This window comes from Leguminivora glycinivorella, chromosome 8 (assembly GCF_023078275.1).
Source record: "Leguminivora glycinivorella isolate SPB_JAAS2020 chromosome 8, LegGlyc_1.1, whole genome shotgun sequence".
In the NCBI taxonomy this organism is placed as follows: Eukaryota; Metazoa; Arthropoda; class Insecta; order Lepidoptera; family Tortricidae; genus Leguminivora; species Leguminivora glycinivorella.
Window position 1 is genome coordinate 7,997,688 of NC_062978.1, and position 23,267 is coordinate 8,020,954.

General features: G+C 44.8%; 1 protein-coding gene across 2 annotated transcripts; it reads right to left on the reverse strand.

Annotated features, from left to right (window-relative positions):
• Window positions 1–1,428: 1,428 nt before the first annotated feature.
• On the reverse strand, window positions 1,429–22,832 carry LOC125228506 (heat shock 70 kDa protein 4). 2 transcript variants are annotated; one of them, XM_048133092.1, is made up of 15 exons: window positions 22,532–22,832; window positions 21,884–22,124; window positions 21,094–21,235; window positions 20,398–20,534; window positions 19,754–19,908; window positions 12,763–12,965; window positions 12,007–12,125; window positions 10,449–10,595; window positions 8,593–8,710; window positions 8,178–8,494; window positions 7,237–7,347; window positions 6,919–7,128; window positions 4,746–4,888; window positions 1,834–2,002; window positions 1,429–1,618 (listed from the first exon to the last, which is right to left on the reverse strand). In XM_048133092.1, exons 1-15 carry the CDS (start codon window positions 22,645–22,647, stop codon window positions 1,487–1,489), a joined length of 2,460 nt encoding a protein of 819 aa, XP_047989049.1. In that variant the 5' UTR covers window positions 22,648–22,832; the 3' UTR covers window positions 1,429–1,486. The 2 variants fall into 2 exon arrangements, with proteins under 2 accessions (XP_047989049.1, XP_047989050.1); XM_048133093.1 differs by having other exon boundaries at window positions 7,237–7,365; window positions 8,253–8,494; window positions 22,532–22,830.
• Window positions 22,833–23,267: the final 435 nt, after the last annotated feature.

Below are 23,267 nucleotides of genomic sequence, written 5' to 3' on the forward strand. Positions count from 1 at the left end.
TCAATTTCCTGGCGACTCGCGTTACTTTTTTCGTGAAATCAATTTAGAGTTCAATCATACTAGGTACTCGCAAAAGCTGTACTGAGGTGTCCTGGATTACCATCTAATTTTCGCAGTTTTATAATCCAATTACTATTTAGGTTAAAAAAATTACTAAATAAATTATACTAAACCATATTTTAGTGCATGAAAAAATACCTCACTTTCCAATTATTTAATAACTATCTCACAATCAACAACGTAATCAGTGATCACACGAGCGGACTGCAAAACAAAGGTACAAAAGACATTCATTCACAATTTAAAATTAATTTTATTAATGGTTAATGCTATTCAGCGTTGCTTCAAATATAATTATTGTTACACTAACTACCTACTGTAAAATCATGTTAGCCATCCAACTCGAATGGAAGGGCACAACGGCAAAGTTACCCCCTCTTTTAATATAGGCATAAAAAGCAGACTCCAAATTTTCCGTCGGCTAATAAAATAAATATTTTTTACTATTAATTTACCTTCAGTGGCTATGTTGAGAGCCGAAACTCGCCCGATACATATAATATCACATATCTATAAGTGAATCGTTAACGTTTCACCCGCGCTATCATTCAACTAGTAGGTCGCTGCTCAACATCCGTGATTGTACCGAATTGGTCGTTGCATACCCTAAGTTTGTTGTGTGGCTCGTCGCACGGATAACGTTCGAAACTGGCCTCGACCTGTCATTAATTTCTATATATTTGTGTAATGTACATTTATTATCAAGACAGACTCCATTTTAATTTATAGATATACAATTTCACTAACTTTACTAATTTAGAACAACGCGGACGTTGAAAAAATGCTCTTTAGGAATATAATACAATTACATACAGCGCTCCTAATTCGATTTCATTCAGGCAGTATCAAGTCAATCATTTCAGCTCTAGACATTAATAAGATCAAGCTACACGCGTTCATTAAGACATGTCTTATCCGGGGGTTATTATCAAAAGATGTCTGTTATGATTTTTTTCTCTGCCAGAAAAAGAACAGTCTGAATGAGACGACTTAATGGAGAGTAATTTGAAAGGTCTAAAACGCTCGCGTATCGCTTAAAACTGAATCTTAAATAGTGACGCAGGAGGTAGGCCGGCGCGCAGCGACCAGCGCCGCGACCGTCATGCGTCTAGAATCTTGATCTCGGGGGCCCGCTAGCCGGAGCGAGCGCACGCAACGATCGTGTAGTAAATAAAACCGTCGCCTGCGTCTGCGCCAGTTAGCGGACGTCCTCAGACGTTAACACTACAACTAAAACGAGTCGGGCTCGCGCAGTTTATACGCAAAGCGGAGCTTAGGTCAGAAACTCAAACTAGTCTTCAGAGGTACGGTTTAAATTGTAGAAAAATGTATAATGTATCGTCACGGTGATAATAAATACGTGAGCCGTAAGTAATTTGACAGTATATTCACGGTGCACAGTCATGAGGTGTGTGGAGCGGGGTGCTCACTCGACGTCCATGTGGTCGGCGGGGGCGTCGGGCGCGGGCGCCTGGCCGTCGCCGGTGGGCGCGGGCGGCGGGGTCTTCTCCTTGGGCTTGGGCTTGTTGAGGATCGGGTTCACGGTGCTCTCGAAGTTCTGTAACAGAGCGGCGCGTAAGTTGCACGTCGGCAGGTCTTACAAAGATCCACTGATGGATATTTGCATGTACAGTTTTCCGCAGGACATATTTTAAAGCAAAACGGCAAAGGGGAAATAGCGGGAACGTAGCCAACGTATTCCGTGACGCTTCAAGAATGGAAGAGTTAAAGCGATGAGTAACCGATGGTTTAGTAGCGGTGAGTTTCATGTACCTGTCGCTCCTGGCGGATCTGGTGCGTGGTGTGCTGCGGCGGCAGATGCTTGTGCGCGCGCGCGAGCGCCTGGCGCGCGGCCTCCACCCACGCCAGCGCCGCCGCGGCCGCCTCAGACACCTTCTGGACGTCCGCCTCCGCCAGGTGGTTGTACTTCGCGTCACCCGCTCTGAAAACAATATTTACAGTTGAGCTCCGGAACTTACGGAACCCTAAAAACAATAGATAGCGAAAACATAGAAGGCGCAATACCATATAAGGCACCGGTCCCACCGAAAGCTTGTAAGTTATGAGCTATCGGCTATAGATAATTTTTAAGAAAAAAAAAACCGTCGCCTTTCGGGTTCTGGTGAAAGCTACTTGCGAATGTTGGATTATGTAGAAATGTGTAAGTATTTTTTAAAACTGCTTTTAATGCTTTAATTATTAGATGGAAACACAAATGAATATACGTATAACGTTAAGGTTTGAGGTGTTTCCTCAATTCCTCATGAATCCGATTATATTATAAGAAATCGAAGCTTGACAAACTTTGACTTCAAAACATATGCTTAACAAACATAACTAAATAAATGTCACTGTTCTGAACTTAAATGCATGCTTTTCTTACAAAAATACCAAAGTCACTATGAGTGTGCCGTTCAGGTTTGAGGAGTTTGGTTCTGGCCATCATCAGCAGTTCCACTGCACCAAATGTCACTGTTCTGGACGAAAGTGCATGCTGTTCTTATAAAAATACCAAAGTCACTATAAGTATGCCGTTCAGATTTGAGGAGTTCGGTTCTGACCATCATCAGAAATTCCACTGCACCAAATGTCACTGTTCTGGATGAAAGTGCATGCTGTTCTTATAAAAATGGCAAAGTCACTATAAGCGTGCCGTTCAGATTTGAGGAGTTTGGTTCTGGCCATCATCAGCAGTTCCACTGCACCAAATGTCACTGTTCTGAACGAAAGTGCATGATGTTCTTATAAAAATACCAAAGTCACTATAAGCGTGCCGTTCAGATTTGAGGAGTTCGGTTCTGACCATCATCAGAAATTCCACTGCACCAAATGTCACTGTTCTGGACGAAAGTGCATGCTGTTCTTATAAAAATGGCAAAGTCACTATAAGCGTGCCGTTCAGATTTGAGGAGTTTGGTTCTGGCCATCATCAGCAGTTCCACTGCACCAAATGTCACTGTTCTGGACGAAAGTGCATGCTGTTCTTATAAAAATACCAAAGTCACTATAAGCGTGCCGTTCAGATTTGAGGAGTTCGGTTCTGACCATCATCAGAAATTCCACTGCACCAAATGTCACTGTTCTGTACGAAAGTGCATGCTGTTCGTATAAAAATACCCAAGTCACTATAAGCGTGCCGTTCAGATTTGAAGAGTTCCGTTCTGGCCATCATCAGCAGTTCCACTGCACCAAATGTCACTGTTCCGTACCTAAATGCATGCTGTTCCTTTATTAACACAAAAATCACCATATGTATGCCTTTCAGATTTGAGGAGTTCCCTCGATTTCTCCAGGATCCCATCATCAGAACTGGGTTCTGAGAAAAATGGGACCAATCTGTATGTATATACATTCAATCAAAAAAAAATTTTTCAAAATCGGTCCAGGAACGACGGGGATATCGAGGAACAAACATAAAAAATAAAAAAAATAAAAAACATACAGACGACTTGATAACCGTCCTTCTTGAGATATGAGGCGACGGTTAAAAATTAGGAATGAACAAAGAAGAGAACAAATAAAGATAGCTCCCGTGTAAATAAAAGAGACGCGATGACAGCATTTCTATAACCGATCTCGCTTTTGCTGGTTGCACTCTCTTGCGGATATTGTCATAGACTCCCGATATCAGCCAAAGACGCTTATATTTTCAGCCATGTCGGACCATCGCAGCCGACGGCGGCACCCGATATTGAATCAGACAGTGCGAAAACTTGAAAGCATTTTACATCCGACGTACACCAGATTAGATCGGTACTGACATTCTTGTTTTGAAACACCGCTCCACAAGTTATCAATAAGACAAAAGCCACTAAAACATTTTAGCATTTGTCTTATTCCTATCAAGTAATAGTTATTTGTTATACAAGGGGGCAAAGTTGTATTTTAACGCCGAGTGTGGAATTGAAAAACGAGCAAGTGAAAGGATTCTATAGTTGAACCACGAGCGAAGCGAGTGGTTCGAGAATAGAATCCTGAACTTGCGAGTTTTTTAACACACGAGAAGTAAAATACATTTTCTCAAACATTCAATGAAATATTGTCTTTACGTTCCTTAAAATGGGCTGGGAAGTATCGCTTTTTGAGCGCAACAACTCGAGAGGACTGTAAAGGGATTTCATATTATTTTTTAGGCCTAGGCCTGCAAAGTAACTTTTTTTTAATTTCGACAATATTTTTTATTTCATTGTATGTTTGAGAAAAGCACTATACATGCCTCGGCGTGAAAACGGATTCCGGCCTCGTATCCCTATCCGGCCTCGCTCGCACGCTCGCTCGGCCGTATATACCCACTTGGCCGGAAATCCTCATTTTCCCGGCCTCTGATGTAATGTACTATTGCACCCGAGTGTAACACAAAACTTTTCCCCTCACTATAGCGAGGAAACTACAACGCAAAAAAATGCGTTTATCACTGCTTCCAGTAGTTCCACAGGTGGTAAATCATCTTAATTACTGGATTCACCTACTTTTATCAATTTTAAAGCAGTTAATTTGACTTTATTCAAGGTCAGATTACTTTACCCACTAGTGGATAAAATGCGTTTTTACCCGCTGCTATTAAAGGACAAAACACGTGTTTCCGAGCTAGTGAGGGGAAAATAAAATTACAGCATCATTCGTAGAAACCTAAGGCTAAAGTTTGTAGTCTTACAATTTGCCTGCAACAAATAAACGTGTCTTACTTGTACAAGTCGACGGCCTTCTTGGCGAGCTGGATGGCCAGCGAGTAGTCGTCGAGCGCGCCGGGCCGCAGCTCGAACTCCAGGCGCCGCTGCTTGATGGGCTCGCCCTCCGTGCGCAGCTCCGTCAGCTTGTCCACGTACACCTGCAAACAATCATACACTTGTAAACAAGTTATACTAAATATGTTTTTGGCAAAAAAAATTGTTGACCATATTTTTCTTTCCATAGGCAACTAATCATCCAGACAACTTAAAAAAACCCCATCATTTTGTTTTACAACATCTTATCTCCATCAACAGATACGCCCATGTCATCATAGTTATTACATTGTCATCCGATTTACATATGTATGGTAAATTTTAGCTTCAGAATACGGGAAGCTGGTGTTTCACTTGCAAGATGACGATGTGGATGTGGTTCGATACCTTCCGTAAGGGAGCCGTGGCTGTGAGAGTTGCGGCTACGATGGCTGTGGTCGCCGCGCACAGTCCGTACCTGTCTGTTCTGGTCCTCGCCCTCCTCGTAGAGCCAGGCCTCGAGTGCGTCGAGCGCGGCCACGAGACGGGCGCGCTGCGCGGGCTCCACGAACTCGTGCAGCGCCTCGCCGCGCCGAGCTCGCCGCGCACAGTCCGTACCTGTCTGTTCTGGTCCTCGCCCTCCTCGTAGAGCCAGGCCTCGAGAGCGTCGAGCGCGGCCACGAGACGGGCGCGCTGCGCGGGCTCCACGAACTCGTGCAGCGCCTCGCCGCGCCGAGCTCGCCGCGCACAGTCCGTACCTGTCTGTTCTGGTCCTCGCCCTCCTCGTAGAGCCAGGCCTCGAGAGCGTCGAGCGCGGCCACGAGACGGGCGCGCTGCGCGGGCTCCACGAACTCGTGCAGCGCCTCGCCGCGCCGAGCTCGCCGCGCACAGTCCGTACCTGTCTGTTCTGGTCCTCGCCCTCCTCGTAGAGCCAGGCCTCGAGAGCGTCGAGCGCGGCCACGAGACGGGCGCGCTGCGCGGGCTCCACGAACTCGTGCAGCGCCTCGCCGCGCCGAGCTCGCCGCGCACAGTCCGTACCTGTCTGTTCTGGTCCTCGCCCTCCTCGTAGAGCCAGGCCTCGAGAGCGTCGAGCGCGGCCACGAGACGGGCGCGCTGCGCGGGCTCCACGAACTCGTGCAGCGCCTCGCCGCGCCGAGCTCGCCGCGCACAGTCCGTACCTGTCTGTTCTGGTCCTCGCCCTCCTCGTAGAGCCAGGCCTCGAGAGCGTCGAGCGCGGCCACGAGACGGGCGCGCTGCGCGGGCTCCACGAACTCGTGCAGCGCCTCGCCGCGCCGAGCTCGCCGCGCACAGTCCGTACCTGTCTGTTCTGGTCCTCGCCCTCCTCGTAGAGCCAGGCCTCGAGAGCGTCGAGCGCGGCCACGAGACGGGCGCGCTGCGCGGGCTCCACGAACTCGTGCAGCGCCTCGCCGCGCCGAGCTCGCCGCGCACAGTCCGTACCTGTCTGTTCTGGTCCTCGCCCTCCTCGTAGAGCCAGGCCTCGAGAGCGTCGAGCGCGGCCACGAGACGGGCGCGCTGCGCGGGCTCCACGAACTCGAGCGCCTCGCCGCGCCGAGCTCGCCGCGCACAGTCCGTACCTGTCTGTTCTGGTCCTCGCCCTCCTCGTAGAGCCAGGCCTCGAGAGCGTCGAGCGCGGCCACGAGACGGGCGCGCTGCGCGGGCTCCACGAACTCGTGCAGCGCCTCGCCGCGCCGAGCTCGCCGCGCACAGTCCGTACCTGTCTGTTCTGGTCCTCGCCCTCCTCGTAGAGCCAGGCCTCGAGAGCGTCGAGCGCGGCCACGAGACGGGCGCGCTGCGCGGGCTCCACGAACTCGTGCAGCGCCTCGCCGCGCCGAGCTCGCCGCGCACAGTCCGTACCTGTCTGTTCTGGTCCTCGCCCTCCTCGTAGAGCCAGGCCTCGAGAGCGTCGAGCGCGGCCACGAGACGGGCGCGCTGCGCGGGCTCCACGAACTCGTGCAGCGCCTCGCCGCGCCGAGCTCGCCGCGCACAGTCCGTACCTGTCTGTTCTGGTCCTCGCCCTCCTCGTAGAGCCAGGCCTCGAGAGCGTCGAGCGCGGCCACGAGACGGGCGCGCTGCGCGGGCTCCACGAACTCGTGCAGCGCCTCGCCGCGCCGAGCTCGCCGCGCACAGTCCGTACCTGTCTGTTCTGGTCCTCGCCCTCCTCGTAGAGCCAGGCCTCGAGAGCGTCGAGCGCGGCCACGAGACGGGCGCGCTGCGCGGGCTCCACGAACTCGTGCAGCGCCTCGCCGTCGCCGAGCTTGCCGCGCAGCTCGTACACGTACTCCTCGAGCGCGTTGCGCGCGTCCGCTCGCTCCTTCTCCTGTCGGTCTTGTGCCTGCATCTTGCCCTGAGGGGAAACAGAGACGAAAATAAGGATACAGCTACAGTCAGTGGATAAAAGAAGGCACAATTAAAAAAGTAATAGAGTCAAATCGCATAGTGCCAGTCTATTTACCTCTTGCTCCATATAGGAGTTGAGCTCGTGCTGCGAGAAGCCGTGCGTGCGCGCGTCGATGGGCAGCTCCACGGTCTTCACCAGCACCTTCTTCTTGTCCTTCGACTTGTCCTTTTTATCGTCAGATTCCTGCAATATTAACCAACGGTTCATATCTTACATAGACTCATTTCCCCACCACCAACGCTGCTTGGAAAAATGTTTAATTTCGCGGCTCTAGTGTAGTTTTATTTCTAAGATAAAAAGTACGATAGTTTTCCAAGCGACGCGGTGCACCCATTTGCACCAACTCTTCCAGTCCACACAAACTAATAAGATAAAAGAAAGCTTACTTCATTACATCTTCATCTGCAACGCTGCCAGAGAAAAGTCAGAAACAAATATAACCGTAAGGACAAAAACATGCGCGGACACAGAGACAGAACTGTAAAGAAACTTCACTTGACGAATGCATGAAAATAAAAGGAATCTAAAGGCGATATTCAAAAGCCTTATGAAAGTGTGCAAATGGGGCCTCGGAGCGAGGAGGGGGATGACACAAAGCATGGATGTCTGCTGGCTCATTCTGGTTACTACAATAAGTGTATACTATATTACAAGAATAAAGTGTCAAGCTAAAGAAGGTCTATTCAATCTTACTGATATTTGAAATCGATAAGTTTCTATGCTATAGAAATATGTTTAATTTGGATTAATCATTTACCAATTAATAGTTGCCATGATATCAAAACCTGTAGGATTGTTATCACTGCTAATTGCATTTACCAACTTTTAAAATGACAATTTAAATCAATAAAGAAGCCTTATAAAGGCCAGGGGCTATTTCGTTTGACAAAATTGATATTAGTACATTAGGTGCGTAAGATTGAATAGACGTGGTGTAGTGAATAAGTCAGCAAACATCTCGCAAATCACTCGACACTCGCGCTACCGGCACGTACCCCGCTGAACCACGATCCTACTCTCTGTGTCCACGACTGTCTTTGCTGCTCCCCTTGCATATCGTCTTCCCTCACCTCTTGGTTCTCGGGCCCATTCTGCTGTTGCTCTTGCGACCCGTTAGTTTCCATGGGCGTTTCCTGGTTGTTCGCGTTCTCATTTTCCATTTCTATGCTGTCGCTCTGGGCGTCCGCTTTCTTTTCTACCAATGACGCTGACGCGACAGTGACGATTCCGTGAATGTTCACTCTCACTTTCAGTTTTACTTTCTGTGATTCGCCCTCGGCAGTCGGCTGGACATCCTTAATGTTCCATTGACCTAAGGAAAAATGTTTAAAGTACTACTATTACGAAAGCTTTTCTAACTAAGAAAATCACATGGAAAAACTGGACAGAAAAATGTTTGACGCCACTTACCGATGAAGGAATCGGGATAGGGCACGGGGTCGGTGTAGTAGGCTCTGACTGTGAATGGTTCCTTTCTGTAGAATGTCAGCATTTTAGAGAACGGCGCTTGGTGGAAGGCCGGGAACACCTGGGGAAGTAAACGATACATTTGGTACTCGTCTTGGCGTTGTACATCTAAATTTTTTTACTTAAGAAAAAGTAAAATTTGTAATAGTAAATTTTTCTTACATTCTATGATTTGACTTTCCCACACCAAGAGTCTGATTATGGGTGTCCCTCTACATTCCTAAGAACGTTTGTTCTATTATCACTTGACCTAATGGGCATGTAACCTAATAATAAATTAGCATAACATCATACTTGGCATAGTGTAATGGAAGGCCTAATCTTTATTTGTCCTATTTATTATTACTATATTACTTAAAAGGCCTTATTTTATTTGCAATAAAATTTAAGATCATAAACACTTTTGATCTATACTATTATTCCATAACCCTTTTCGCCTCAAATGTATTAGTATATAATCCGTATAACAATGATTGCCCACATATTCATTGTTCTAAAACATGTCAGGTTGTCAGGCAAAACATGACAAACAAAGGTGGGTTAGGTTAGAACTGCGACGATTAAAGAAACGACTTGTTGCAACAAAAGTGGGTTAGGTTAGGTTAGAACTGTGACCATTAAAGAAACGACTTGTTGGAACAATAGTGGGTTAGGTTAGGTTAGAACTGTGACCATGAAAGAAACGACTTGTTGCAACAAAAGTGGGTTAGGTTAGGTTAGAACTGTGATCATTAAAGAAACGACTTGTTGCAACAAAATGGGTTAGGTTAGGTTAGAACTGTGACCATGAAAGAAACGACTTGTTGCCACAAAAGTAAGTTAGGTTAGGTTAGAACTGTGACCATTAAAGAAACAACTTGTTGCAAAGTGGGTTAGGTTAGGTTAAATATGCGACAACCACAAAATCGACTTCTTGGCACAAACTTGGGTTAGAACTGTGTCCATGGAAGAAATGACTTGTTGCAACAAAAGTGGGTTAGGTTAGGTTAGAACTGTGACCATTAAAGAAACGACTTGTTGCAAGAAAAGTGGGTTAGGTTAGAACTACGACAACCACAAAATCGACTTGTTTCCACAAACTTGGCTTAGGTTACATTGGAAATATTAAGCCAAATTACAAGACCAAATGACTATAGTATTTAGCACCAACAAGTGGGACATCTAAATAATACTTCTACAAAATTAAAGTGGGAGCAAAAATATTACAACACATAATATTAGTATAATTATTAGGCCATACAGTGCATTAGGGAGAGAAAGGATTATGACAATGAACTTATTATTATGACAAATTATATTAGTACAACGAATGAGTATGCCAATTAACATTAGAACACAAAATTTTAGGACATAAAAATTTCACCCAAAACAGAATAGGGCAACCAAAATTCGGGCATATCATCATTAGGCCAACTGATCATTATAGCAAAAAGTTTTAGGCGAAACAAAAATAGAAGAAAAAACTTTAGGAATCTAGATATACATCCGTGATTATACAGTGTGTTTAAACCACTCAGAGTGACATGTAGCTATGATACTGTAACCACAAATACCCGCCACCAGATGACATATTGGGCAAGGATATTCTCGTCTGCATATTATAGCGAGTATTCTGTAGATGTCGGCTAGACAAATCATTCTAGAGATAGCTACATGTGTCCTCCGCACGCGTAAAACTCGTGTACATCGGTCTCTCGACTCGCATGATATACTCTGGCGCGCAACTGAGCCGTATGACTGACAGCGGCTGAGCCCCTCCGTGGCGCACGGCGCGGGAATCCTAGGGTCGCGGTACACACCTCCAGGTCGCCGTCCTCGCCGCGCGCGGCGTCCCAGGCGAGGCGCACGGCGTAGGGCTGCACGTCGGTGACGCTGAAGTCGCGCACGCGCACCGCCGGGCTCAGCATGGCGCACTGCAGCGCGCAGCCGCGCGACACCGCCTCGTCCTGCACACGGAGGTTTTTATATTGCCAAATAATAAATAAATCTGGGCGACCGAGCTTCGCTCGGTTCTATTTTAATATATCACGTCTTTAGATAAAAAAAAAAAACTCTTATAAATACAAAAACAAAAAAAAAGACAAAAAACAAAAACTTAATTTCTGACCGGGATTCGAAACCCTGACACCTACGATCTATCTGCGTACATTAGACCGACCTCGTGCGACTGAGCTAAGCGGAATCGATGCGCGCGCGGCGAAATTAAGGACCATATTTTACGTTTACAAATGCGAAAGAAAAACTCATGAAAACTCGAAAATTCGCGTTTTCCGGGATCTAAGGCTACGCTAGATCGATTTTTCACCCCCGAAAACCCCCACAAAACAAATTTCAGCGAAATCGTTAGAGCGGTTTCCGAGATCGTCGGTATATATAAATAAATAAATAAATAAATAAATAAATAAATAAATAAATATACAAGAATTGCTCGTTTAATAGTATAAGATACTGTGAATGGGATGGGTTGTGGGTAAAAACACTTCCTACGAAACTAAAGTTTGAGAGTGATTCGAGGATGAATGTTTGTTGCATGACGCGGTTAGTCGTTAACGGTTCAGTTTGAGGTTTTAAAATACGAGCGTATAAGCAATCTTTTCCACACACACGTTATGAAACTTATGAATATTAGATAGTTTCGATACGGAATTACGCATAACATTTTCGTTGGCGAATTGACCCTAAAACCCGTTCCCCCTTATCGGATGTTGGGCTCGTCGAAATTTTATTGGATGTGACAGTATGACACTCAATCAAAACAATCAATCATTTATCGCACTTTGGAAATATTCAATAAATGTTACAACATTCATCTAGTGGACCCTAATACATTTTCATAACACGTTCAGTGCTACGTGCTACGATCGTAACCGATAACATTAGAACAACGTCTAGCGACAGATACATGGAAAACGTACAATAGAATTTCAATCAACATGATTAGCAAATAGAATTGTTTTTTTTTATTGAATGAAAACGAAACAAAAGCAAATCCATTTGCTATCATTGGAGTTAATTTGCTGTAATACTAGGACATTGAACTCCAACAGGATGATGTGTTCAATCATATACGACCGGTCTGGCTCAGTCGGTAGTGACCCTGCCTGCTAAGCCGTCAGTCTTCCTGAGTCATGGATGTTTTCTATGTATATAAGCATGTATTTATCTATTTAAGTATGTATATCGTCGCTTAGCACCCATAGTACAAGCTTTGCTTAGTTTGGGGCTAAGTTGATCTGTGTAAGGTGTCCCCAATATTTATTTTATTTTATATTGAGTTGACACTCACACATACACTAATTAAGGCTAAGGACAAACTTAAGTGTGATTTAACCTACATTTGAAATCTATTTTACCCACCTGGTTGAGTGTAGTTGAAGCCACTTTGCCAAACACTTGTTCAATCAGAGCTTTAACGGCAGGGACTCTGGTAGATCCACCCACAATCTCTACCGAGTTGATGTCCTCGGGACGTAGTTCTAAAAAAAATAACAATTAGTTAGGTACAGTATTATTTCCTTATAAACATGTTTACTACACAGATTGCGTTATCCTTTCTATGTATAATACATAGGCGTGCATTTTTCAAGTAAAATCATATTGTTGTCTAAGCATAAGGACACTAAAAGGTTAAACATATAAAATTAAAAATATAAGCAATATTTTCGTATTTTCGACTGGCATGGTAGCTTAGGAATGTCAATATACACTTGTATGTAATTTGAGCTTTACCAATAATTACTGCTTACTGCTAGCCTCTCTCTGAAGACGTTTTGTCTGGTTGCCCGCCAAATTTCTCCATGTTTCTCTGTTTAGAGAATCTACCAAGAATTAACACTTGCAACCAGCCCTTCTAGCACAACTTGCCTTGTCGCGCGCGAGTCCATACTTAAAGTCACGCTTAATGTATGGAGTCGCGCGCGACAAGGCAAGTTGTGTTAAAGGGTCAGGAACCCTCCCGGTGGCGCTCGTGAACTTTGCTCAGATACCGGAGAACGCGCTGGGCAGGTTCTCGCCATGCAAGCAAGCGGTTATAAATTACGACCGGATTCTGAGATAGTGCGCCATTTATTGGCTGGTAGTGAATGTGTTAACTAATTATGAACATATACTCACTAGCATTGTGGAGGATAGACCTAAGGGTCCTCTCAACTCTGTTGAAGGTGTCGGCGCAGATCTCCTCCATCTGTGAGCGCTGCATCTCTCCTGACACATCCCTCTCCTCCATGAAGCACTCAACATGGAGAGGCAGCTTAGTGCTGTTTGCTGACATTTGCTTCTTCAACTTCTCTACCTCTTGCAGCAAACGGAAGAAAGCCCTGAAAATTGTATTAGTCACATCTCTAGTTTTATTTTACAGATATACCTCCTTATAAATTAAAAAAACTTATGATGCTGAATTGTTCGACAATTAATGGACTGTATGGGGGCGAAAAGGGGAAAACGATAGAGTTGAATTTAGGGCCGAGTCAGCAAGGAAGTTGGTATGGAGTGAAGACGATAAATGTGATGTTAGAAGACTAAGTGTGAAATAAGTGTAAGCGAAGTTTACCTTACAGTCCGGGAATGTGAGGACTGAGTCGTTGGTCGCGCTGTAGGCCCGCTGGCGGTGATTTCAGCTCCTTGTCGCAAGCTAGAGGAAGCGTAAAACCGTTACCTTCGAGCTTTCAACTTAGACCTTCGACGTTCTCTCCACGGATGATCCTGGCGCTCTTCGATACACAACACTTATTGAAATGATATTAAACTACGGGTGATGGTGCTTTTAATGATTCACTGCGAGAAATAGCGAGACTAGCTAAGGTGATGGTGACTGTTCGCGAATCTGTTGCGTACTGGCTCTGTCAATTGCATGACAGAGCAACCGTTTTTTTTTAATATTCGAATTTCAACTGTGACAAAGTGTTGCCACAGTTAACATGAAAAAATATCCGAAAAATGATGGGCAAAACTGAACATTCCGCCCACCAAAATACACTAGTATTTTGACGTAGTGCGAGAAAAAAAAATAAAAAAAAATGGCGAAAACGATACGGATACGAAAACATTAAAATTAAAACGAGAAAATAGACGACACAATTGAACCGCTTTAGAGCAGCAGCTACACCGGCAATGGGCACAGCTTGACCACAGGCCGTTTGTACAACCCTGTGGCAGTGCGCACGGAAACCACACGACAGATTCCATCGGATCCGGGGTGTGTCTCGACGATGCGACCCAGGGGCCATTTCATTGGGCTCGTCTGCTCGTTTAAGACGAGCACGAGTGCTCCGACCTGGATGTTAGACTCTTTGTCGTGCCACTTCATCCTCTGTTGGAGAGTATGCATGTACTCCTTAGACCATTTGCTCCAGAAGTCTTGGTGCATTTTCTGCAGCAGCTTCCAGCGTTGGAGAGGGCCAACCCGGACGTCTGCCAGATCCTCCTCAGGCACGACCGACAGGGGTTCTGTGGTCAAGAAATGACCCGGAGTCAAGGCTGAAAAGTCATTAGGGTCGGAGCTGAGAGGAGTGAGTGGCCTTGAGTTCAGCAAAGCCTCGACCTGAGTTAAGACCGTCGAAAACTCCTCGTACGTCAGCCTTTGGTTCCCTATGACGCGCGAGAGGTGTGTCTTTACCGCCTTGATCCCGGCTTCAGCGAGTCCCGAGAAATGTGGGCTCCCTGGCGGGTTAAATTCGAAATGAATTGCTTCGCGTGCGGCAGCATCCTCCACGAGACGTTGGAGGATGTTGTTCGCACCGACAAAGTTTTTGCCTTGGTCAGAGACTAACCGACTGCACCGACCTCGACGGGCGACGAAACGCCGGAGCGCAGCCAGAAAGGCGTCTGAGGACAACTCCGTAGCCAGCTCAGTATGTATCGCCTTTGTCGCGGTGCAAACGAAGACGCAGATGTAACCCTTGTACTTGTTCCCGCGACCACGACCAAGGGCGATATCGAAAGGTCCACCAAAGTCGACCGCTGAGCTCGAAAAAGCCTTCAGTTGAGTGATGCGATAAGCTGGTAGGTCTCCCATGAGTGGCGCAGGAGCGCCCAGCGGGCGAACCCGGAAGCATTTCATGCACTTTGAGACCACGGCGTAGATAGCCCGCTTAGGACTCATGATCCAGAAATGCTGCGCCAGCAAATTATGGAGCGTTTGGATGCCCGGATGCATAAAACGCCTGTGGTATTCGTCAATCAAGAGATAGGTCAGACGGTTGTCGCGAGGTAGCAATAGGGGATGTTTAACATCGAATTCGAGAGAGGCTCGCGACAAGCGTCCGCCCACCCTCAAGAGACCCGCGTCATCTAGGAATGGGCACAGTTTTTTAAATGCCTTCGGGAGAGAGTTCGAAAGACTACTTGTCACCTTCTCGATCTCCGAAGCAAAGTGGTGCTTTTGCACATGGCACACGAGGAACATGAGGGCCTGTTTAAGTTCTAGCGGTGTCAGGGGACCGCTCAACAAGTTGTTGGGCATCTTCTGATTCCTCGCATTATATGCGAACCTGCGACAGTATGCAAGGACACGTTGCAGTGTCCTTAGCGACGAGAATTTATTCATCAGGTTGTCTGTCCATGATTCTTTCACTGAGACAGTGAGCACAGTGACCTTGCGCTCTTCGTGTAGAACGTCCAGATCCACTGCCACCGTGGACTTAGGCCAGTCAACCTTATCCAAACCTAGCCAAGATGGGCCCTGCCACCAGTTATTGTGGTGAACCAGGTCATCTGGCAAGAGTCCTCGCGATCCACAATCTGCAGGATTGTCACCAGTCCTCACGTGCCGCCAACAGTCTGGAGGGATGATATCCTGAATGTGACTCACGCGGTTAGCCACGAAAGTTTGCCATCTGGACGGGCAAGACTTTATCCACGTCAAAGCAACGCTGGAATCAGACCACGCACAAATTTCACAAATCTTGTGGAGGGGCGTCAGAGCCTCTGCAACAGATGCTATCAAGTCAGCAAGTAGAACCGCAGCCAGCAACTCTAGACGGGGTATCGACAGCTTACGAAGAGGTGCCACTCTTGATTTGCTGCAGACCAGATGAACATATCGCGTTCCATCCTCACCTGACGTCCGTAAATAGACCACCGCGCAATACCCTCGCTCTGAGGCGTCGCAGAAACCGTGGACTTCGAGCGAGACGAAATCCTTGACCATACGGCGCGGGACAGACACCGATTTCAACGAAGGAAGCTGCGCTTTGAATTCTTGCCATTCGGATGCAAGGTTCTCTGGCGCATCATCATCCCATGAAACACCTGAGACCCAGAGCAACTGCATGAGGTACTTCGCGAAGAACGTCACAGGTGAGAGGAGGCCCAGAGGGTCGAAGATTCGAGCGATCTCTGAGAGGATAGTGCGTTTAGTGCACCGTCGATCCTCGACAGACACTTTGAAGGTGAAGTCATCCGTCTGGGGTAACCACGAGAGGCCGAGAATTTTTAGTGAGATGTCCCCAATGGAGTTGAACTCTCGAAAGTCCTCGGAATATAGGTCTGAGGAGGGGACACCCTCGAAGAACTCCTGGTGGTTGGACGTCCATTTCCGTAGATGGAAGCCACCAGAAGCTAAGATGGTAGACAGCTCCGATCGAAGCTTCCGTGCTTCTTCGACAGACTGAGCTCCAGACACCACGTCGTCGACATAGATGTCTCGGTCTAGCACTGCTGAGCCAGAAGGGGATTCTTCTCCTGATTCTTTCGCCAGTTGAGCTATTGTCCGAAGAGCTTGGTAGGGAGCTGAGGACACGCCGTAAGTAACGGTCAACAGCCGATAGTCCCGGATAGGCTCATTGACAGACGGACGCCACAGGATGCGCTGATATTCAGCATCTTCCGGGGACACTAAGATCTGCCTATACATTTGCTTGACATCTGCTGTGAACACAACACTATGCCACCGAAAACGAAGGAGCAAGTGGAAGATGTTGTTTTGCAGCTTCTGCCCTGGCAGTAGCGCGTCATTTAGTGAGACACCCCGGCTGTCCTTGGCACTAGCGTCGAAGACTACCCGAAGAGGAGTGCTGGTCGACGAGGGCCTCAACACTCCATGGTGGGGTATGTAAAAGAACCCCCCCAAATCCACCTTTGGAGGATCACATTCCTCAAGGTGGCGACAGCTTTTGTAGTCCTTCATGAAGGCTACATAGTTCTGGTAGAAGTCGGAGTTACTTAATAATTTCCGCTCCAACGACAAGAATCTCTTAAGAGCGATGGCTCGAGAGCCCGAGAAGATAGGTTTATTAGAAGTATCAGCAAAAGGTAAAGGAACGACAAATCTACCTTCTTCTGTGCGACGAAAATTAGCGAGAAAGTATTCCTCGCACAGCTGATCTTCCTTCGATAAAATGACGGTGTTCGGAGAGTTGACATCTTCCAACTCCCAGAACCTCTTAATGGAGTCGTCAAGCGATAACTTGCCCACTACCAGCTGACAACTGTTGTTACGGAACCGAGAACGACAAATGTCCGTAGTACAGTCGCCTGCGTCTCCCATCAGAATCCACCCGAAAACGGTGTTGACGGCAGTCGCCTGGCCCGGGGCCCCATGGATTAAACCTGGGCGCAACGAAGAAGCGAAAATATTGACATTCAACAATAGATCAACAGGTCCTGGAATGTGCCAGTAGGGGTCAGCTAATTCTAAGCCCCTAATATGTTGCCATGATGACAGGTCGACAAGTTCAGGCGGCATCTCAGGACAAATTTTAGGCAGCAAATAAGCCTGAAACGAGAGGCTAGTATCAGCCTTCCCAACGCTCGGTGTGATGGTACATGACAATGTGCCACCAGGCTTCGACACGAGTTCACCGATACCAGTGATGGCATGGTTCCCATATTCTGCCCGGAGACCAAGTCTCTGTGCACATGCCTCACTTATGAAATTACAGCCACTAGCACAGTCAAGCAAGGCCCTTACCTCAACTAAATTCCCTCTGGCATTCTCCACCAATACCCTCGCAGTCGAAAATAGGGATGAAGCGGCAACATTATTGGCTACCATCACCAGAGGATTTGTTGAGCTTGATGGACGCTTCAAATTATCCACATCCGTTGCCGGGGGTACAGGCACCTTACCACTATTAAAATGCAACAGCGTATGGTGAGAGAACCGACATTGCTCACACCGCTGCTTCGACTTGCAAGACCTCATAGGATGTGACCCCGACAAACACAGAATACACAACTTATTCTCTTTTGCACATTTAAACCGAGAAGCGGGGTCATAATTTAAAAAGGTTGGACAGGATGTAAGACTATGGGCCTGTCCACACACCTCACACTTAGGAGCGGAGACTACTAAGGCTACTTTTGGCTTATTAGATGGCTTGCTACTACTCGGCTGCGGAGCACTAGCAACAAACCCCGATGCCCCTGCCGCGTCTAAGGCACGGTGTCGCTTTTCAATAAAATCCTGCAATTTACTAAACTCAGGAATGTCGTCAGAGTTATGTTCTAATTCGAATTGCTCTTTAGTGTTCCTATCAAGCTTCGACCACAGTAGCTGTACAAGAAGGAAATTTTTGTCCGGTAAGTTGAAACCTTTCAAAATCGACAAATTTTCAGCAAAAACCCTATAAACCCGCTGCAGGTCACTAGCCCGAGATGCCTTCACCGGCTCACACTGTACAAGCTTCTCATAGTATGTAGTAGCAATTAATCTAGTTTTGTTATATTGCTTGTACAGCGCTTCATATGCTACCTTATAGTTGTCATCGGTGACAGGATAATTCTTTATAAGGTCATAAGCTTCGTTTTGCACACTGGACAAAAGATAATGTAATTTTTCAACCGGAGCAATGTCAGTCCGCTTGTCCACCAAAGAATTAAACAACTGCATAAATGTTACCCAATTTTCAATTTTCCCATCAAATGCTTTAATTTGCAGTTTTGGTAACTTAGGCAAGACCGGCTGCGGCACGCCCGAGACTGACGAAGTCCCAGCACAAGGCTTCCTATTCTGCAACCTCGACCGTACTGCCCTTACTTTCGAATCGAACATCGCGGTATGTGAGCAGATCTCCCTGTGTTCGGAACGAGGAGCACTACTTAATAACTTTATTTGCGCTTCATGGAAGTTCTTCGCTATAGAACACAGCTCACTCTCGTCACATAGCGCAAGTTCGGAGTCCGACAACATTTGCAAATATTCAATTCTCATTACCTGATAGTCACGAGCAATCATCACCGTGTCAACCTCTGTTCCGACAGACTTATCGCCATTCGTCATTATTACGGCGTTAAATTACACTAAAAACGGCGATATTAATATGAAATTACAACAAAACTAATCTAATCTTCACAAAATAAATCACAACACAAAGTCGGTTGATTGACACTGACAGAAGTGACAGGTGTCAGCTGACAGGTGACACTTGACAAAATCAAAAATGTTGCCAATAAAATGAAAAGTGAGTGAATGATTTTTGTTAAAGCACCATTACCCGACCAACTTTCTTGCTTACCCACAAAATTTTAACAAGTCTACCCTAAATTTTAAAGTGCGAAAAATGACAATACAAATTTGAGAAAGCGAATATTTAAAACGAAAACGACAAATCATAGGCGCTTTATCAAAGTATGCGGGTCGAAGGCCAAAATGTTCGACAATTAATGGACTGTATGGGGGCGAAAAGGGGAAAACGATAGAGTTGAATTTAGGGCCGAGTCAGCAAGGAAGTTGTGAATAGTTAAGTTGTGTTTTATCCCTTTCTCGCAAATTGATAAACACAAGCAGTTAGTAGTGATAAAGGTTTATAAAGCATTTATGAACAAGGCCATTAGTGCATAATCCTTTACCAAGACCAATATATTTTCAATGGAGTCATGCTACTTCAGCCAAAGTTTCGGAGAAAATACGAAGACTAAGGAAGTTTTCAGTATATCTGTACACTGAACTATAATGATCCTATTGAATGTGACTAATATTAACAGTCTCTAATACTAATAGTAATAGTGTGTTTGTTGCTTGATTTCTGTATAAATCAATTTTTTTCTATTATATAATTACAAATAAATGTTCTAAGTGTAGTTTAGTATGGAAAGCTAACCTTATATACAGAATAAAGCTTTTGGAAAAACTAAGGAGCAAAATTAAAATAAAATGGAGTCACACCTCTGGTTTTTCCCAGCGTCCAGCTTTAATCTATTTAGGATGTCCTGGCAGAAGTATTCAGCCAGCGCCATGTCGATGTCGCGGCCTCCGCAGTGGGCGTCGGTGGCGGTGGCCAGCACACGCAGCTTGCCCTTATTGAAGGCACAGGCCGACACCTAACGTTTCAAAACAATATTTAGTGAATGCCTTGATTTTCAGTAAATTTAAAAACTCATGCTTATCCCATGTCTGCCCATTGGGTCCCTTTTCTGTCCAATAAGCTCTTTAAAAAAAATGAATTAAAAACAAGTTTGGGTATTACATGGGTTAGAGTTGCCATTTGTGCCATTCGCCATAAATGTCTATTGCCTAATGCATATTAAGTTTCCTAGTTATCTATAATAATGTGTAATTTCTGTTTACATATAAATAAATTGATACATTGATGAACAATTCCAAAAAATATTGTATTTGACTGTACTTTATACTCTTTACCCCCTTTCTCATGAAAATCTTACATCATGATTAGATTACTGTGTTTTATCCCTTTCTCACAAGTATTTCAGTTTAATTTAATTCAAGTTTACAAAGTGTTTATTATGAATATTGAATAACAACCATTAGTGTTGCCTACAGAACAAAAACTTGTATTGTCCATAAATTACCTGCAGGGAACTGTGTCCAAAGTCGACAAACACAACATTTCTAGGTTTCTCTTCAGGAGCAGGCAGATCCTGTTTGTAGATACCATAGGCGAGAGCCGTGGCAGTGGTTTCATTCATAAGTCGCAACACATTGAGCCCTATAAGCAAAAAACATCTCATCAAGCCATGTTGTAGTGAAACTGATATTTATTTGTGATTGTATAATCAACCATATGTGAAAACAGAGATCACAAATAGATGTGATGGTAAAAAGCGTCAAATTTCAGATTTATACAAGATAGAACATTGAAACTTTCAAGTAAGGTTTTTTTTTTCATCATGGCTTTTACGCCTCGCTAATATAAATGCAAGGTGGACCCCGCCAATGTCAAGGTGAGAAATTTACTTATCGTTTTTTCAAGTAAGGTTTAAATTTAGTCTCTTGTACCCAAGACACTTTGGTATAATGAGTGATGTTTGTGTCTATTACATCAACATATAGCCTATCATCAACTGCCATAAGACATAATGGATATTCAGTTGGTGTCTTTGACAGTCAATGGGTTAACAATTTATAGTAATTACAAGTTAGGAACACACTGATCAGACAAAAACGAGGGAAGTGTTAAGATGTTAAGACATGTTAATGTAATAGTAACAAAAAACTCAAACAACACCACCATTTATGATTTTGTACAAAGCAAGATGTATAATTACCAGATATAGCCGCAGCATCTAAAAGAGCATTTCTCTCCGCATTGGTGAAGTAGCTTGGCACGGAGATGACACAGTCATTCACTTGAGTGCCAAGAGCCGTTGCTGCGATGTCCTTGAGCTTTGTGAACAGCATTGCAGTTATCTGAAACATAGTATTTGTGATGTGATTGTTTTGAATCCATACCATCAATTCTCCAAATTCCCTGGTGGGTGCTACAACTGCAGGTGCTGCTACAGTTAACCTAATTAAGTTACCTAATTAGGTACTGAAGTTGGTGACTGCAATAACATCACACAAAAAGAACACTGCAAAAATATCTGACACACTTTTATGGTTCTAGAGATAAGAATCTCTCTCTATGAAATATACATATCCTAGGTTACAATCTTTTTTACAGTTACTTGAAAAAAAAAACTATTGGTGGGAACATGTCATTGGCTTTTTGTAACCTAATTAAGTTAACCTTTCTGTATTAATAGCTGTTGGTTCTCTGAAATAAATAAATAAATAAAAATTACCCTCCCCTATAGGAAACTAGAACTCTAACTCAAGATAAAAATGGCTACAAGCTGGTAGGACAAACAAGCACAAAGGTCAAGGTATTTTACCAGTTCAATGTTTAAGTTTGATACAATTAAATTCTAACAAATTACATTCAACATAACCTCAAAATGTTAACCTATTATAATAATTATAGTTAATATACTCTCAAATGCTTCAAATTCAAATATTGAGGAATACCAAAAGTTGAAAACAATGAAATACAATATTTCAGAGAAGCCATCATACCTGTTCAGGGCTGAATACATTGTCTTCGCCTAGATAATGGACTCTGATACCAATTCCATCATCAGGTCTTTGTTCCACCTTGAAAGGGAAGTGTTTCAGCTCTTTCTGCACATGTGGGTCTGAGTACTTCCTGCCTAACAATCTTTTGAACCCAAAAACGGTGTTTTTCATATTTGTAACTGTCTGATTCTTTGCTGCAACTCCCAATATTCGATTCTTTGATGAAAATGCAACACATGATCTGAAATATAACAATAAAAGATCTAACCTCCAAAAGATAACAGAGCAACCTTTATAAATCACTTTTAATGTTAGTCAGGCTGATAAAAATATGAATCCCTATTTGTAACACTATGAAAGTATTGATAGTGACATTAGTGACACAGCATATTAACCACAAAATGAAAATTTAAAAAGTTCGTGGAAATAGGTAGTACTGACAAGAAAACATATTTTCAATAAACTTATCAGTCTGATGAAATACGTTATCCAAATTTGCTACTCTTACTTCCATACAAGGCATCGACATGAACATGACGTGCAAATCATCAAATCCTTGACTGATCAACTCACTGAATATCGCGAGGTAAGTTAAAATTAAAGAATCATAGTTTCATTAAGTGGAAATCAAATTAAAAAATTACTTACGGTGTGCCTCGAAGACTGTAATCATTAGCTATTGTTTCAATGCCACCTGCTTTTGCCACAGCAATGTAGCAAGATTCATTGCCGAAATCAATACCTATGACAGACATAGCAGCCATTGGAACACCAAATAATTTATTTGTTGTATTGCAAAACAAATGGAGCTCCTTCTCGAATTCACAAGCACGAAAAACACGTCGGTGAAAATCACTTTAATACGCTCTGAACAAATCGCCGGTTTGTCTCTAAAGTATCTCGCGATCGCTAGTGGTTTGCAGTGCGGTGCGTGCCCGAATTTTCTAGAAATTGACAGCAGTAAAGTGTTACCTGTTAAAAAAAACTATATAAGCTCGCCTAGTCGATCCTCGTTTTCGCTTTCTGCTTTTCTCAAAGCATTTCTTGAGACTGCGTCCATTAAGGCGGAATCGAGCCGTGTCGAATCACATTTAAAATGTATGGGAACTCGACGCGGCTTGATACCGCCATATTGGACGCCAGGCTTAACAACCTCTCGATGCATCGCACCCCATACGTGAGAGCGAGAACTCTCTTTCTTCTGGCTGCGATACACCAGGGTCGCAGTGCGGTTCGTCGCGATAGTCTGTACTCTGTAGCACAAACTACAAAGAAGATACTACGTCTGTAGACACTTTAAAGCTAGGAACACACTACGCGGACGTCCGTCGTAAATCGACCGCGGACGGGAATCTGGACAATGGAAATACATATGACCGTGCAA

Bases quoted from the DNA above. Each gene is read 5' to 3' on its own strand.
- LOC125228506 (XM_048133092.1), bottom strand. From the start codon at position 22,647: ATGGCTGCTATGTCTGTCATAGGTATTGATTTCGGCAATGAATCTTGC. The intron at 7,129-7,236 runs GTAAATAGACTG...GTTTCCCCTCAG, and splicing joins ACTCCTATATGGAGCAAGAG to GGCAAGATGCAGGCACAAGA. The intron at 1,619-1,833 runs GTACATGAAACT...GCTCTGTTACAG, and splicing joins AGATCCGCCAGGAGCGACAG to AACTTCGAGAGCACCGTGAA.